This window comes from Python bivittatus, unplaced genomic scaffold (genome assembly GCF_059951505.1).
Source record: "Python bivittatus isolate LINGU-HERP-01145 unplaced genomic scaffold, Pbiv_v1 ctg000070_np1212, whole genome shotgun sequence".
Lineage (NCBI taxonomy): Eukaryota > Metazoa > Chordata > Lepidosauria > Squamata > Pythonidae > Python > Python bivittatus.
The window spans coordinates 4,868,002-4,887,158 of record NW_028277034.1 but is presented as its reverse complement, the minus strand read 5'-3'; the positions used below and the strand labels follow the sequence as shown (position 1 = coordinate 4,887,158).

At 34.0% G+C, this 19,157-nt stretch overlaps 1 protein-coding gene across 3 annotated transcripts in view; it reads right to left on the bottom strand.

The window, feature by feature from the left end:
• Positions 1 to 1,834: 1,834 nt before the first annotated feature.
• MICU3 (mitochondrial calcium uptake 3) overlaps positions 1,835 to 19,157 on the bottom strand; it is a 54,143-nt gene continuing 36,820 nt past the window's right edge. For 2 of the 3 annotated variants that reach the window (XM_025174139.2, XM_007439778.3), the window contains 6 exons: positions 17,427 to 17,527; positions 16,656 to 16,827; positions 13,392 to 13,500; positions 10,390 to 10,547; positions 8,013 to 8,083; positions 1,835 to 6,037 (listed from right to left, as the gene is read on the bottom strand). In XM_025174139.2, coding sequence (XP_025029907.2) covers position 6,037; positions 8,013 to 8,083; positions 10,390 to 10,547; positions 13,392 to 13,500; positions 16,656 to 16,827; positions 17,427 to 17,527 — 612 coding nt within the window. In that variant the 3' untranslated portion in view covers positions 1,835 to 6,036. Of the gene's footprint in view, positions 6,038 to 8,012; positions 8,084 to 10,389; positions 10,548 to 13,391; positions 13,501 to 14,560; positions 14,635 to 16,655; positions 16,828 to 17,426; positions 17,528 to 19,157 lie in introns of those variants that run through there. The other variant, XR_015794172.1, reaches the window with a different exon arrangement.

The window sequence follows — 19,157 nt, the reverse complement described above, 5'->3', positions numbered from 1 at the left end:
GTGATGATTATGGCATACAGCTTACGAAAACCCCAAATTCACAATCTCAGAAAATTAGAATATTACATGACATCAATAACACAAGGATTGGAAATAGAACAATATCGGACCTCTGAAAAGTATAAGCATGCATATGTACTCAGTACTTGGTTTGGGCCCCTTTTGCAGCAATGACTGCCGCAATGCGGTGTGGCATGGATGCTATCAGCCTGTGGCACTGCTGAGGTGTTATGGACGACCAGGATGCTTCAATAGCGGCCTTCAGCTCCGCTGCATTGTTCGGTCTCATGTCCCTCATCTTTCTCTTGGCAATGCCCCATAGATTCTCTATGGGGTTCAGGTCAGGCGAGTTTGCTGGTCAATCAAGCACAGTAATCCCATGGTCACTGAACCAGGTTTTGGTACTTTTGGCAGTGTGGGCAGGTGCCAAGTCCTGCTGGAAAATGAAGTCAGCATCCCCATAAAGCTCGTCTGTGGAAGGAAGCATGAAGTGCTCCAAAATCTCCTGGTAGATGGCTGCGTTGACCCTGGACTTAATGAAGCACAGTGGACCAACACCAGCAGGTGACATGGCTCCCCAAATCAACACAGACTGTGGAAACTTCACACTGGACTTCAAGCATCGTGCATTGTGTGCCTCTCCATTCTTCCTCCAGACTCTGGGTCCTTGGTTCCCAAATGAGATGCAAAAGTTGCTCTCATCAGAAAAGAGGACTTTGGACCACTGGGCAACAGACCAGTTCTTTTTTTCTGTAGCCCAGGTAAGACGCTTTTGACGTCGTTTGTTGTTCAGGAGCAGCTTGACGAGGAATACGACATTTGAAGCCCATGTCCAGGATCCATCTGTGTCTGGTGGCTCTTGATGCACTAACTCCAGCCTCAGTCCACTCCTTGTGAAAGTCCCCAACACTTCTGAATGGCCTTTTCCTGACAATCCTCTCCAGGCTGCGGTCATCCCTGCTGCTTGTGCACTTTTCCCTTCCACATAACTTTCTATTGATGTGCTTTGATACAGCACTTTGGGAACATCCAACTTCTTTTGCAATTACCTTTTGGGGCTTTCCCTCTTTATGGAGGGTGTCAATGATGGTTTTCTCCACAACTGTCAGGTCAGCAGTCTTTCCCATGCTTGTGATTCCTACTGAACAGCCTGAGAGACCATTTAAAGGCTCAGGAACCCTTTGCAGGTGTTACAGATTCATTAGCTGATTAGAGTGGGACACTTTGAGCCTAGAATATTGAACCTTTTCACACTATTCTAATTTTCTGAGATTGTGAATTTGGGGTTTTCATAAGCTGTACGCCATAATCATCACAATTATACCAAAGTAAGGCTTGACATATCTCGCTTTGCATGTAATGCGTCTATCTCATATATTAGTTTCACCTTTTGAGTTGCCTTACTGAAATAAATGAACATTTGCACGATATTCTAATTTTTCTAGTTTCACCTGTACAGTTTACTGTATTTTGTAGCTGGTGGTTTTTTCCAGCAAGGAAAGAAGCAGGAAAGAGAACATAAATCATGACTTGGGGACAAGATAAAGCCAAAATCATGAGGACAGGGCCCAAATTGGGGTTGCTGGTCTATTCTGGTGATAACTAATGAAGAAAGTCTGTAAGTCCTGCATAAGAAACCCTTCTAAAGATACTCTTTTGTCTGTTTTATTGGACATATGGAAGAAGACTGTCTTGTACATCCACCCCATATGATAATACGTACTCCTTGGGAGTTTATTTGGCCCTTGCTCTCCATATTTATAAAATCAGTGCACACCATAGTTTTAAACTACTTCTTTAAACATAATTTTTATTGTTTATGCTTCAATTGATTTGTTTTTAATGCTTGTATTCTTTTTTATGCTGTTTTGACTGTTCAGTTGAACAAATAAATAATATTCTTATTACTGTAGTTACTCTTAAGAAGATATTATTAGTCCTTGTTTCCTATACTGCCACATTGTTTTGTTAACTCTTCATCTCTTTGTACGGATGTTATCCACTCTATTCAACCATAACATTCTCAGTCTTCCCCTTTCTTTTGACCCATTCACTGTATCTTTACATATTTGTTTTGCAATTTGATTGTTATTCATTCTTTCTATACGACCAAACCATCTCAATATGTTTCTTTCATATTGGTCATTCACTTTTTGTATTCAGTTCACATTCAGTGCCCATTTACTTTTGACCCTATCTCTTCCTGTTTTACACATATACTTAAGTACCCCATTCACACAGCATCAACTTCTATGTTTCTCTGGACATACACATCTCATTTCCATATAAGGAAGTAGGCAAAAGCACACTATTTTCCCACCCATTTTTACTTCTTTCAACAAACATATCTTGTAACAAATCAGACACTATCTACTATCTTTCTATGAGCACTGACATGTCTTAAAAAGTTTCCATCCATTTCCCCATGTTTATTAAACATTCTGCCAAGGTGCACAAATTCATACACTTGCTCTACTTTTTGCCATTTATTTCCATTTTTATTCCCTCCATTCTCCACGTCAGCTACAACTACCTTATGCTTTGATATATTAATTTTCACATCTGTACTTCTCACTGTGTTACAAATCTGTCATTCTCTGAAAATCATTCAAGTTCTCGGCCAATAACATGGTGTCATTGGCATAAAAACATACACATTCACATCCAACACACCTCTAACATCACTGCAAGCATTCCTTGTATGTTTATGCTAAACAACCAAAGGGACACTACATTTCCTTCTATTATTCACTGCTCAGTGTTGAATTGTCCTCTAATTGTTTATTCTCACACATGCTTTACATACATTATATACTGCTGTACTCAAATTCAGCGATCAACCTTTAGCATGTTTCATATTTCATACCTATCTACCATATCCTTTCTCTAAATAATCAAACATACAATAAGTTTACTTATTCTATTCTTATATAAAATAATATAGATAGGAATTATTCTAATGAAAACAGTATCTGAATTAATCTTGCACTTCATTCGGTTTTAATAGCAGCCATGTAAAAATGCACATTTTGTATAAAAATTCAAATATTTTTTTATTCTGTTGTTTATTCACAGTGGTCTTATTTCTAAAAGCATGGCAATATCTCCCCTCCATTTGACATATGGACCAGTATCTACTTTGTCCTAGATCATCTTCTATCTTGTTGTTCCTAAAAGTCGTTACTTTAAGACTGACTCAGTTTTTATGTTTTCAGTGTATGCATTTTAGGAACTGTTTTGGTTAGTTGAGTATGATACTACAAACTTAGTTATGTATCATCTAATTCCATTGATTTCAATTAACTCAATTTAATTTAATTTAAAACTTAATTCAGAAGAGGTTCCTTGTAAGTAGAAGTGGAAGACACCCTTTTTCCTGTAGAAGATTACCATTAATTTATCTTTTTCGTATTTTTCTGTGCAGTCTGAAAAGCTGAAACTCCAGGTCCCCTATCTTACAAGCCATTTTTAAGAGATAGAGGAGCTGCAGAAGCATTCCCTATTCACATGGCAACATGTTTAGACCAAGGCCGATACAAACCTCCAGTCCATGATTACTGTTTCTATTTTAGTGAAATAATGAGATATCTATGTAAGATTAAAACATTTATAATGGCATAAGTAACTGACTTCTGCTATATGTATAAGATAATATATAAATCCAGTGCTACTCCGTTACATTGGTTCATACATTCATAGCATCCTTCAAAAACTGGCAGTACAGGAGGGGGCAATGTGATTCAACTCTGCTTATTTATACATCTATTCATTTAATTGGAACCAACATTGGTGGAAATGTGGACATGCTCTGCCAGGTGCTAGTAAGCATCTGAACGAATCCTTAGAAAACAAATGAAAACAAAATTGTACTACATTTATCTATCCAGGAGCTATTAGAAAATAGCAACTGTTTCTTTTAAAGAAGAAAATAATATTATTGCAATTTTCAATAATTTTATGCACATGACTTATCACCAGGACAATCCTATTTTGCTATTTTGGGAAACTGTAATAGCTCAGTCTTTGATATAAGCTGAAACCCTATTAAATTACTGCAAAAGGACAGAAATGAGGGAAGAAAATTATTACCATCTCTCTCCACCCCTTCCAGTTTCAGGGCTGATGGAAGCAAGGAGGCTACGGATTTAGTGGAGGGATCGTGCCTCCCAGCTCTGCCCTACCATGCTAAAAGTGTAAAGAACAAACTTCAAAAGAACTTGGATTTCTAACTCAAAGGTCAACTTTAGAGCTGTAGCCTAAAAGAGCTAGTGGTATAAATTAATGGAAGTTACATTTATAATATTTTTGATTATAGAAAGCTTTGAGAGAGATAAATGTGATAGATTAAAAAAAACTTCATAACATTTTGTGACTGAATATACTAAATATTTCTACAGATATTGCATTCCTTTTGCAGTTATAACAAACTAAACATAAGTAGCAACAGTTTAAAAAGCTATTTTATGTTGCATGTCAGTTACCTGAATTCTCTTCCATTTACTACACCTAAAGTATTTTACCAGATTTATTATCTAAAGAAAACACAAAAGAGAACAGTGTGGAATCTAAATAGTGACATTTGCTCTTGAAAAGGAGATCTTTGGTGATTTCTCATAGTATCACAGTCTGTGGTTTCAGAAGCTCTCACAGGGTAGCAGCAGGGAGAAGACAGGGTGAGAGATCCATTTTGCAAACAGAACTCTGCTCACAGTTGTTAGTATCCAAGCTGTTTCATGAACAGCTGGAATAAATAAATAAGGTACACATTTATTTCTGTAGTATTACACATAATTATAAAATTTAAAGTCAATATGCTTTGATCAACCTACAGTGTTACAGTAAAGTGCTAGAGTAAAGCTACTTTCTTTAGCTCAATTAAAGTACTTATATTTGATTTAATTTGAATGCAAATAATGAAAAACACCAGGATTGAATAAAAAATTTAAATAGTCTATAGATTTTTGCAATTTAAATAGTCTATAGATTTTTCTTTAAAAAAAACTTAAGGTTCTTTCTATCTATAACAAGAGCTTAATTAGTCTTAATAATTCATAGTAACAGGCACAGCTTTACAATTTTTAACTACACAATTAGATTTTGTTTAAAAACGAACCTCATTTCATACTTTGAATACATGTTCCTGTGATAACACCAGATAGGAATATTTCTTCCTGTATAGCTGTAATTATTACGGGCACATTAATCAGTGTAAGAAACAAACTATAAAAATGGAATGGCATGAGAAAATAAACTACAGTAGCTTTTTAAAAATAAATTTCTAAATAAATCTGTATTTGTATAGACTTTTGTGACCATTATATTTAAAATTAAATAGTCCCATCCTACTTAAAAAAAAAAAAAAAGTCCCAGGTAAATGTGGTAAAGAATGCACAAATCATGCTACATGTGAAGCGTCTATCCCCATGGGGTTCTGCATAAAAAGTTTTTAGATTGCTGTGGCCTTTCTGCACTGAAAAGCTTTTAAAGCATTTTCACATGTAACTGTATGCACTTCTGTATTTGTTTTAAGGACTTCTATCCCAAATTTCTCCACTAGCACAGGCTCAAAGTGAAAGATAATACTGGGGAAAAGCATTATTAAATCATAATCCTAGTCTGGTGGAAGAAAGTGAAAGCAAGTAAGAATGGATGGGATTGCTCAGCAGATGACCAGTCAGAAACTAATTTTTAAACATTAAAAGAAGATACATATGAATCCCTTGCAGGAGAAGCAGCAAGTATGAAAATATCAGATGAGTCTTACTTCGGATCATACAGGTAGAGTGCTTGTCTAGGATTGTGAGATATGGTTTCAGCTAAAAAATGTTTGGTGTATTGGTCTGTTCCTGATTTCTGTAGTCAGTTTGCAAAAGAAAAAAAAGGTACCAAACATTAACACTGATCAAAAGTAGACATGACTTGGCATTCATCTCAGCATATTTTGATTCAGAAAGTGCTTCCAAAGCTTTCTGAAGTGCTTGCCTATTACAGTCATCACACAAACGCAGCAGTTCTTCAACCCATATGTGGAGTTTTTCTGTTAAAGAATCAAAACATAATTAAAGTTACACTACATAACAGCTAAATCCAATGAAAAATTAAGAATTCTAAATAATTCACAAAAAACTACCATCATCGTGCAAAATTAAAACAGAAATAGAGTGATTATCTCCCTAAATGTTCAGGATCAGTTAAATTGTGTTCTAATACCTATGATTTCTTTTTAATCTTTCCATTTTCACACACAGTGGAGCCCTTCATAGCCAATTTAATACTTATTCATTCCTTGCGAGGCCCTACTATTTTAGATGACTATTTTCTACCACTCAAGAAATATAAAGTCTGTTTTGCTCTTATGAAGTAAACACTTTTAACTCCCTGCCGCAATCGCTTGGTCTATTCCAGTGATTAGATACTTTTCCAGGAGGTCAGTGCTGTCACAAGACTTTGCATGAAGTTTCATGATGAAATGTATAAACATGAATTAAAAAAACAATGATTAGGAATAAATAAGCTTTAATCTTAGAATTACAGGATGTAAGGATTGGAAGGAACCCCGTTTAAGTCAATTCCCTGACCGCTGCAGGCATCTTTACTACATCATCCACAACAGTGGTCCACCCAAACAGTTTAAGCACCTCTAGTGTAGGAATAAAAATATTATGACATGGGATCTGAAAACCCAGAGATACAGTATTGTGTGATTTGGCTGTGGCCATTCTATTGTGTAGTCTGAAGGTCATTTGGCAGTTGTCAACCTCACCCAACTCAGAATTATGTAGTAGGCATAACATTTCACATGCTTACAATACTGTATGGCAAATGTGATAGAAGTATTCTACTCTTTCAGAATTTATTTCCTGGCTATTCTATATATAACACAGTCTGTCTAGATCAGTGTTTCTCAAACTTGGCAACTTTAAGGTGTGTGGACTTCAACTCCCAGAATTCCCCAGCCAGCCATGCTGGCTGGGGAATTCTGGGAGTTGAAGTCCACACACCTTAAAGTTGCCAAGTTTGAGAAACACTGGTCTAGAAGAAGGGCATCAGCTGAGTCCACTAATCTGCACACTGGATTTCTGCATCTCCCTTTCATTCTGCATTTCCCTTTCATTGGATTTCTTTAAATATCCCTTATTCAAATAAAGTTTTATATATATTAATTATGCTTTTTAAAAAAGTGTTAAATTAAATAGTTCTTCTGGATTAATGCTGTCAAATTCCCTGTACAAATCACAAACCTATATACAGTTCAAAATTATATTTTAGAAAGCCACTGTTAGCTTCCTACAGAAGCTGAAAAACAGTATGTTTTCCAAATTTAGAATATGCATGACGGATACAGCTTAATTGTGACAGTATCTAATGGTTGGTTATATATTTTCTGAACTAAGTGTATGACACATTCTTTTATACAGTATAATTACAAAAGAAAAGAGGAGAAAATAAGATGCTAATTTGTATTGATGTATTGATGCAGATAGCATTTGCTTGTAGGGAACATAAATTAAGATAGGTCAATATAAAAAAGATAACATAAGAGTCTTGGATCAGGACAATTTATGGGATAATTTGAAGTTTATTCCATATTATCTGGAAATTTGTATTTCCTTAGCAAAATTCTTAAGGAAAAGAATAATGAAAAAACTGTTAGTTTCAGAAGAATGTAACTAAATAATTTGGTGTCAATAACACATCTATTAAAACATTAAAAATTATAACCAGGGAAAGGATTCACTTGTATTAATCATACTGGATTCCCAATTGCAGGGAGCACTGTAATTACATTACTGTTTATCTTTGGTTTGTTTCTATCAGCATATGGAAGTTACACAAGTAACAGCATTCACATCCCTGCCATGATTATAAGTTTCTAATGCTGAAGTGGTTGGTTCTAATTAATAAAGTTAATTCCAGTTGTCATTTGAAAAGCCAGTTAAGGATAGTGAACTGTTCCTGTGAGCAATCTTAGAAATATTGTCCAGGAAAATAACAACAATCCCAAAACATACCATTGTCTGCTGTTGAGTTCCTTCTTCACACAGGATTTGAAAGTGGTATATTTCTGTATGTTTTTGTAACCCTAAAAGTAGAAGATAAACAAGTATGCATGGGAAGATAACATGCAAAGGCAGACACAAGTGAGCATTAGGAAAACAATGGTTTGAAAAAAATGCTATTTATTAGATAAAAAACAGTAAAATTATTTTAGGATCTAATACTCGTGCAGATGTAATGCAACTACGTACAATATTCCTGTATAAAGAAAAGGGATAGTTTTGGCAAAATATTTACACTAAACACTTTTTAAAATCTTGATTAAGACAGACACTTGGTGTTTTATGAACAAAAAATTGCTATCTTAAGACATGCAAATATTTGTCTACCTTCATGTGATTTAGTACTATATCCTTGGGCAATTTATTGTTACAACACAAGGTGGCAGTAGAACATATTGGACAAAATGAAAGATACGTGGTCTTCGAAACAATTTATAAAGCAATTAATACATGTGCCAGGGAAACATTGTTTATTCAGAATTATGGAACTGTGTGTTTGTGTGTGTGTGTGTGTGTGTGTGTGTGTGTTTAGAATAATAATACAAGCATATTCTAAATTTCCATTTGTTATTAACAGAAATACTGTGGCATCTTCACAATATTGTGATAAAATTTTCAAAAATATTTGCAGTACAAGGAATAAAATTAATGTCATCACATTTGAAGGCTGTGGGATTTTATCAGTACCAATAGGAGTGTTAACTAAATTAGAGCAATCAATTGTAATCATGTTAGGCAGGACCTATGTGTTCAGAGATGGCTTCCTGCAGAAGAGAACTGCCCTTCCTCTTACTTGGGTGAATAATGGGGGGCAGTGCTCAGCCTGTACTTCATCCTCAATGCTTTTGGGTTGGCATTATCAAATGCCTTTTACTAGTCTGTGTTGCTGCCTCTTCTCCAGTCTAACCACTCTGTCTGCTGTATCCCAGTTAAGGCCAAGGGGAGAGGCACTCCATCATGGCAAAAATTAAACAATTGATTCTCATGGACTGGACTAAATAACACCTTTGAATTCAAAATCCTAAAATGCTATTTATATACTTAATCCATCCTTAAATATCTTATAGTTCAGGTTCAAATCAAGTTGAAGTATGAAATGTGAAGTATCTTGCTTGATATTATACTTCCTTGATTCTAATAGTTGGCCTCACCCAAAATAGCTTACATTCTACTTCACTCAACAGCTTTCAAAATGTGGAAAAGTGGAATGTCTTCAAACAGAGTATAGGAAAGTGGGCCAGGAGAGAGTGGCAGCTAAGACCAGAAAAAATGACAATGAGTTGTGTCATTTGTTGCTAAAGTGCAGTGTCGGGGTAGGGGTGGGGGACAAATGGCAAAAGCAGAGGCGGGCCAACGCAAACCCCACTCCTTTTGTACCAGCATCATGATGTTGCACATACATACAAAGGAGTGGAGTTTGTGTTACAACAGTGTAATCCTGCTTTTCTTACTTTAATGAAAGTTGTGGATCATGTGGATGCCTCCACCAAGGAGAAACCTTGTGGGACAAGCTGTGGCCAATCTCAAGAGCTACATAGCTTCACACTCCTCCAAATATTTTCTCTCCCCTTGGGGAGGAATGCTAGAAACAAGTAGGTGAGCAAGTGAATAAAAGATTTAGAGAGACCCAGTAAAGGAGAAAATCAGACTGAATAACTGATGAGAAAAATAGATCAAGGTTTCAGTTGTTTGGTTCAAACAGCTGCATAGCCCAATCAGTTTGCAAGTCATATATTTGAATGGTTGCTCATTTCAATTTATAATTGTTAACCTAAAATATTACACTATAACATTTATTATAGTTTTTTTAAAGAAATATCACAAAGTTTACTGTGGTTTTGAAAAATCTTTAAAACCTGAGCCAATTTAAACTTGTAAATTAAATAGAAAATTACACAGTAGGATCTGTAGAATTATTTTACAATTCATTTGTGACAAAATTAATTTACACCTATTAATAAATTAATTGTCCTAATGAATTTCCATCAAGACTATTAAAAAAAACCCTGTAAACCAGTTTAATTAATTTTGTAAAAGCATTTTATATGTGTCTACGATATATAAATTGTAACAACAAAATTAAATTTGCTAAATAAAGAACCAAAGATTAACTTGATTAATAGTAAGGCTATTGCTTGTAGTTAAGCCTTCAGAAGAAACAAACATCCAGTCCCCCAAATTAGTGGTTGGATGCAACTAGAGTATACATGGATAATAGTTTTAACTTCAACAACAGGTAGTTTTGAAGTGGCTATGGAAAGAGTGATATAGTTCATAAGCTGTTGACATAATAAACATGTTATGATTAAGCAATAATTTATATTCTTACTCTGAATCCTCGATGCAATCTGTCTTTCATAATACCAATAAATTCTTTGTAACTCAGTTGATCATCCTTATCTACGTCAAAGATCTTGAAGACTGTGTTCACTAAATGAGGTGAAAGCTTCAAACCAGTAGCCACATATACTGCACGCTTGAACTCATCTAATGAAACAAAGCAAATTAATATGCTGAACAAAACTACTTGATGACTACTTGGTGACGGCATTACTTGATAAATGTAGAAAAACTTTAATTTCTATGATATATAAGATGATAATGTTAATCAGAGATCTGGGAAGAAATTACTCTTTTTTTCCCCTACCCTAGCTTTTCCTGAAATTTTGCTCCTATTCTTTTAAAACCACCCAAGTTTCTGTATACTACCAAATCATTGAAGAGTCACAGAGGTTTATACAACAATTGACGAAGAGATAGAGCAAGACTTAATTCTAAGGGAATGATATTCCAGAAGGCTGGAACAGCAACTGAGAAATAGTACCTCCTGGCCTCCATTTTCTTTACTTCACGTTAGTGGTTACAAGCAAAAGCTTCTCCCAGAAAGTACACAATGGGCAGGCCAGGAACTGGACCATATGGTCATGTACAGAGTCAATTTATCCCAGCTCCTCACTCTTCTGAAGATACAGAGAAACTTTGGTTGTTTTAAATACTAGAAGCTTTGAATGGAAGAGATATATTTTTTCCATTTTCCAACAAAAAGCATTAGTTTCATGCCAATCACTCTAATCCAGCTTCAACTTATCTCAAAAGCATGCTGATACTGTGATGGAGGCTTTGTCCTGAGGATACCCTCAATAACTGATAAGTGAGCTATCTTGGAGTGAGGCAAAGAGGCTCTATAGATAAACCTATAGTAGCCTAGATCAGTCTTAGATAATGGTTTACAAACTGCAACAGTTTGTTTACAGGCCAAAAACAAAGAAATAAACCCATATTTTGGTTTAGCTTGCTGAATAAACCCAGCCATTCTACTCACCGTAATAGAAGTGGGAAAATGGAATTCAAAACTGCTAGTTTTGATGCAAAAATACTTGTTTTTTCTTTCCCAATTTTGAAATTCAGTTTCATTCTCAATTCTGAAATTATTATTAGTGATATTTTAATCAGTTCATGTTAGCAACATTTCAATCATTTTAATCACTGATCTTATTGGATATAATGAGGGATGTTTAAATGTATTATTTTGGTTTCATTAATTTGATATTGTTTTTAGATAAATTGTTGTAGAAGCACTAACTATGGAGCTTTATTAAAGTTTTCTTTTTTCTTAAATAAGAAAATGGATGAATTCTTTTCTTCTAATCAGTTTAATCTAGCATAAAACAATTTGCTATGTAATGTAATTACAAGTTAGTTACTAACAATTGTAAAACATATTAGTTCTAATTCTTGATAGGGGGGCATTCAAATACATTTTAAGATAGGATGTTGCCCTTCAATAATTTGTTGCATGGAAGTGCTAGTAGGAAAGAACTTAACCTTTTTCTGTAGTTTTTAAACAGATTCTGCCTGTAAATAGTGAGCATAATTTCTCCCATTTCTTGTTTACTAAATGATATAGATTCACAATAGTTACTTCTGTTTAAACCATCATATTTTGATTTCAAAACGCATCATTATTTTACTTTTAGAAATGTAATTATGCTTAACCTTTATTTAATTTGTATAAATTCCCAAATTTCAATTTTTCTTTTCTAATTTACCTCTGGCTAAAAATTTCCATTTGTCTATTTTTTTATTTTTTACCTGTGTTTTCATTGGTTCAACATAATATGGATCAAATAAATCTTTGACAAATGTGTTTATTGTGCACACGCACGCGTGTGTGTGTATTTACACACACACACACACACACACAAAGAGCTTGTTTCAAAATGGACATCATCATTCATGTGTACAGAATCTAGCTTTTGAATTTGATTTGAATAACATGTTTATAAAACTTATAAAAGTTCGTCCAAAATTAAAGACTACAAAAAAAGAATAGTTTAATATTGTAAAAAGTGTCTTCATCTCTACAAATAGCATAATTTTCTTAATTAGAGTTAGATACGTTATTTTACCTAAATAGCCTTAGGCAAAAACTATTGAACTCTTCACTGCACACATATCAAAATGCAAGAGGAAATGTACAAATACAAGATTTGATGTGAACCACCACAGAATGCTTAATTATGATTTATTGTTGCATTAAAATATGGTCATTATACATTTAGAAGAATTAGGTCTATTTAATTCTATACAAAGAACATTCAAATGCAGGAAAACCAACTAAGAAAAGCCAGCCACCTCTACATTGGATATATTTATTAGCATGTAAAAAAATATTAGCAGAAAACATGCAATATTTGTTATGTTTTTGGAAAGGTAAGTTATTAGAAGGATACAGTTACTTCTAATATTACATGAGAGTTCAGGCTCTATTTTAAGTGAAACATTTGATGCAGAAATGTGGAAAGACAGATAAATAAAAAAATATGAGTTTCTCTTCTATTATTTGATTCACGGTGCTGGTAAAGCCCTACTTGGCATAGGACCTGGTTACTTGTGGGACCACCTGTCTCCCATAGTATCTCCCTGGCTGATTCGATTTTGCAGGATTGGTGTGTTCCAAGTCCCTTCGATTGAACAATGTCACCTATCAGGACCCAGGAAATGCACCTTCTCTGTGGCAGTGCCTGCCCTTCGGAATGAGGTTTCCGCCGACTCTGGATGGTACCCGCTCTGCTGTTATTTAGAAGGGTCATGAAGACCTGGCTCTTTGCCCAGGCTTTTAGCAAGGGAGTGTGAAGACCCTTTGGTTTGTTCTTGTCCAGTCTTTCATTCTCACCAACTTTTTTTTTTTACTGGGTATTATTGTATTTCCCTTGTTTTAGGTGTTGCGAGCTCCAGAGTCGTCGGGAGTCAGGTGGCATACAAATGTGATAAATAAGTAAAAAATAATAATAATAAAAAGCATACAATCTTGACATTAGACAGTCTTACCTTGTCCTATTGAACGATTTGCAAAATTGTACATTTGCATTGCAATTGCAAAATCTTCTAGATTGTTCAAAAACTGGAAAAATGATCTGAATTCATCAAATGTAATGCCCTGGTAAATAAAGTAATGTTGACATTAATACCAAGGATGACAATTGCTGTAATGCCTTCTTTGTCTTGCAAAACGCTTGCAGTTAAAATGGAGCAGGCAATTTTAACTCCTTTTACTGATTAGAACACTGTATCGCTGCTGTCTCAGGACAAGCTATGCTGGCAGACAAAGCAATTCCTTCTGTAGTAGAGTCAGGATTATCTTGTTTTTTTAAAATATATTTTAAAATGTTTAATGATGTTTATATATTTAAAGCCTTCAAGCAGTAAGAGCACAATTTATAGCAAGTTAAGGAAGTTTAACTGCTGTGTATTTAATTGTATCTGTCCTGTTGTTTTCATTCTGTCGTTTGAGAAATAGGTTTCAGCTAAACAAGAGAAAGGTTTATTATGCTATCTAATTATTAACTGGCCTTGTTCAAAGCCAACAAAACATATATTATCATTTTTAATGCAGCAATAATAAGGGTTTATGGCCCTGGCTTATTAAAAGTTAATAATAGTATAAAAAAGGGAATACATAGGATATCCTGCTCTAAAAATGATCTGGAAGAGACACTTCTGTACCATGTAAAGCACTGAGACTCTTATCCCAGTTTCATACTTTCATTCATTAACCTAACTGCTACATGATAGCATCACTGATAGAGACTTTTCAGAATACTTCCTGTCTAGCACTGCCAATTCTAAGACAGGATTATCTCCTGGATACGTGAGAGCAATTGATTAGTAGAATTAATGGGAAAACTTTTACATCTGAATCACTGGTCTCTATTTTTTCAGCCTATGTGTTCCATATCCTATTATATTCACTGACCACAATCCCACAAGTTAGCAGCAGATGAAACAGAATAAAACAGTATAGTTACAGCTAGATCATTGATGCAATCAAAGCGCATCTGGTTTTACAAACCATATAGCAAAATTTGGCCATGTTCATAGAAACTGAATTGTACAGGTCTGTTAATAACAGCTGGCCAGATGCTCTACCCTACAATCTGCCTATTTTGAATGCATGCTGCTATGACAGAATAGCCAGGCCACTCCACCATTCTGCTTACCAGTATCCCTTCCTGAATTAGCAGGCAATCTTGATGGTGATTCTTGTCTGTTTCAAAGTCTATGCTGAGGCTGCCTAATCAGGAGCAGGTAAAGAGTTTTTTTAAAATTTATTTTTATATATATAAATAGTTTATATTTTATATATATAAAATGTTTATAAATAAAAACAACTATTGACCTATCCCAGTTAATATTTAGTCCTACATATGGAGCAGGGCATACTGTTTTCTGGCTAGAAATATGGGGTTTAAATTATACAACAATAATATACTACAAGCAAGCCTATCCAGGGGAATGGAACTCTTCACAATTTGCTTATGTGGGATATCCTGCTTTTTGAGTTATCACTGGTGACATTATATCTCATTGAGGCAAAGCAAAGACACAACACTACCAGCCACTTCTCTATTCTGTCTGATTCCTTGGAGGAAGTGGGAAAAACTATTAATGTTCTGTCTCCTTTATTCCTGTAACTAGCACTTACTTATTTTACATTTCTTTTCAATGTTTCATTAATTCATGGTTTGTTCTTAGTACTGAGTTTTAACTCAGCTGCAAATGAAACATCTATGTAAGAGTAACTAAAGATGCTAGCTGTTTTTTCAGTTCAGGCTTTTAGTTGCTGCTAACTGCTAAATAATGCTATCTGATTATTTCCTTTTAGCTCACCTAACCAAAAAGTGAAGTATATTGAGAACTGTAGTATTTGAAAAGAAGTCCAACTGTTTACAAGTGGTTCAGAAATAGTTAAACCTGATCCTTCTACAAATAAGAATTATGCTAAAAAATCTCATGTATGAAGGGGTGCCTTTAATATTAACGATGATGAATTCAGCTTCTGCTAGATCGCTTTATTGCTGAACTATGCTCCTGGCAACATTTTCGTTTCCCAACATATTGTCAATTTATTTATTTATATAGCAACACAAGTTCTTTAAAAACCTCTGTCAGATACTGAAGAACCACTCAGCTGAGCGCTGGCTTTCTACAAATTATTAAGAATACTAGCAAACAAGAAAGAATGTTGTTTTCTCTCTTTAATAAATCTGTTCAGGCAAGAAGAAGACCAATAACATTTATTATTATTATATTTTATCTCACCTTTTTTATATATATAACTCAAGGCAGCAAACATACCTAATACTCCTGCCTCCTATTTTCCCCACAGTAACAACCCTGTGAATCTCCCAATTTCTAGGCCAGTACCTGAACCACTACACCAAACTGGCTCTCATCTCTCATCTTAGCAATTGCTAAGATATAATGAATGGCTCAAAAATGTTATTTTTTAAAGATGCATATCTTGATTTCTAACATTATACAACTTGAATTTGATAATTGAGCAATTCATTTTGCTAAATGATGATAAAAGACAAAACACGTAGCTACATGTTATTTTAGCATACAGATAGTTTGTTTCAGGGTACTGTACTTTTATTTTGCAATTAAAATAAAAATAATTCAGAGTAACAATTAGCTGAAATTGGAGTTCCATAAAAATCTGAAATGTAAAAAAATAAATATATACTAAATAGGGAATTATGTAAATTATATATTATTATTTGAATGGCTAGAGTGGGAGAAAACATTATTGCCGATGTTTAATCTAAAGGCACTTCAGTGACTTCAGTGATGATGTAATGAGAATTTCAGCTAGTGGACATTTTTCTATCACCATGTTGAAAGCTTCATCTATAGAATTTTTTATTCATTATACAGGGCACTGGAGTTATTTCATGGGGAAATGGGCAAACATATCCTAGAATATCGTACCATCTTTTAAAAAAGTATTTAACATGATTCCAGGGTGGAATGCTTTTATCTAGATTCCAATTACTTTTTCTTTCAATATAAACTATGCCTTGCTCCCCCACATTCCTTTCCTACTGTCAGCCAGGACTGTATGGGCAGTAAGCATCTTCAGTCTTGGACTATGAATGAATTGCAGCTTTTATATTTAAGCACATCTATCTGGAAATGAATTACTTTGGGAAAGTTTACTTTTCCAATTAATAGTTAACAAGATTGGGATGATAAAAACAACATGGCTATGAAAATTCTGCAGATGCCTGGAGCTATTGTTGGAAATCTTACTTGTTCTTCTGGGATACTGCAGCGCACATTTTCCAGATAGCTTGATGTATTTTCCACATTTGTATATCTTAATAGTATATGAGCAAAGTCTTCCTCACTGATGGTGTTCATTCCATTAGAATAGGAAAGGAATTCTATCTCAAGAACTTCAGTTTGGAGGTTGTCCATAAACCTAGTTTACGAAAATACTGATATCAGAGTCTTTAAAATTATGGGGTAGGCAGGGGAATAATAGCAGATACCTCAAATGTTCAAATTCTGCTGCAGTATTTGTTAGAATATTTCCTACTGTTAATTCAGAGACCAGAAAACTAGCAACAATTTATTCAGCTATGACATTTTTCAAACATCAAACCATGAAAATAAAAAATAAACAACATACTTAGAAAAGTATTTTCCTTTAAACAATGCTTGAAGAATCTGAATTTGAAAATATGCTATAGGAAATCAAGTTGCTTGTATTTACTTGTTCATTCTCATTTTCTCTATGAATAATTCATATGATTAATTTCTCTGCTTAAAAACTAAGGCCCAAATTCCTCTTAGCACTGCTATAATCATTTGAATTTATTGTTTTGACAAAAGTCCATTGCATAACATCTTCAATTTGGGTTTTCTGCACTTCATGATAAAATGTTTTTTTTTCTGCATTGGAAAAAAGTTCATCCAAGTAGTTTTTTTTTCTTTTTTTCAAGATCAGAAAAATACCTTCCAAAAATAAAAGACATACATGAAAGCATGATACATATTTGAAGTATAAAATAAAGTCACCTGTAAAAATCTTCAAAGTTAAGCTCAGCCTTTCCTTTCTTTCCAAAAAAGTGTATCAGCAATGTAGTATCAGACTGTAAACTGGAAAAGTCATCTGCACGCTTAAAAACACATTAGCAGTTGACAGTAAATTCAGCACAGAAGTGTAAAAACAAAAATAAAGAACACAAAATATTAACAATGTGTTCTACTTAAAAATATCATTAATACAGTCATTCATCAAACTAATAATATTTTGCAAAAACAGTTAGTAATTAATATATTAATCCTGCTCACAGATCCTACAAATACTCTGTTAATGTCTTAGTTCAACAAACATAAAATGCTGGTACAATGATATATCAGGGATTGTTAAAAACAGTTTGAAATTGTGTGAAATGAATTACAGAAATTAAATAAAATGCTTCTATTTTAAAGAATTATACTAAAAAAAAGTCAAACCATTCATTTTTCTCTCTCATTGCTTCTTTAATGTAAAAAAAATGAAAAATGAATTTGTTGGGGGAAATAGACTTATTAAAGCCTACTTCAGATACTCATCAGATTTTGGACCTAATAATCAGCTGTGTCTCAGAAAAATCTATCCATGCAAAAACGTCAAGAATTCCACTTCTTATGTGGAAAAACCTCAAGTATGAAGGATGAAATTACAAGAAACTGCTCTATAGATTAAAATATAAGTTCACAATTTCTGATTTAAATTTACTTTTTTAATTTTTGAAGTAATTTTTACCAAGCATGGATTTTTTATATGTGACTAATTAACTTTCAGTTTCATATGCTACATAGTCCATATATAGTTTTTGGACAAAAAAAACTATACAGTGAAACTATACAAAAACCATACAGTGGTTTTTGTTTATACTGGTATGAAATACTCTGCATTATTTCTATGGGGGGGCAAAGTAAGTTTTTTTTTCCTTAACTGCATAATTATCAAAATTTCATCTTCCTGAAAATTGTTTGACATATATAATACATTTTAAATAATCAAGAGGCAGAAGACTGTGATTGAGTTGGCATCTCATCTAGAGAAATAAAACTGACAACCTATCACTGCAGTAATAAAGAACTTGCATTTCTGTGACCAGCTTGGCTAAGGCCATCAGGGCAACCCCTATGTAAGAAAGAACAGTGTCATACCATGCAAGACGTAATTGAGCAGCCCATATCCTTTACGAGCTTGTCACTGTCAACGTTATATTTATGAATTGGGCCTGAATTATTTAGTTTTCCTTTCTCTCTCCCATCTCCTTTTTCTTTGTCATATTGTTTTTGGCATTGTCAAGGCTATGTTAAGAATATGGATTCATTTACTATTGTTGTTATTTGGTACAGAAGCTTTTCTGGTGGAAGGGGAAACCTCTTTTCAAATTATTAAAGTAGCTATATTGTTAGCCAGGCTTGCGTTGCTTCTTCAGAAGCTGCTCCTGGCTGCTTACATATTTGGACCAGTTTCCAAAATTTTTGAATTTAGCTGGGATGCTGCTTTATCATCAGGTGTTTCATGGAAGATTACCAATTTAGGCCAGTATTCTAGAATCGGTAGCCTTAATACAGCTGGAGGTTTTCAGGAAGAGGCTAACAATTCTTCAAATGTAAAGTCTAATTCTAGGTATGTGGGAAGGCTACTTATGACTATGGGATTTTTTTTAAAATTTAACAAAGTGAATAAACATTCAATATTTTCGGTGTACAAAATACAGTATTAATTCTGTCATTTTGGAAGAT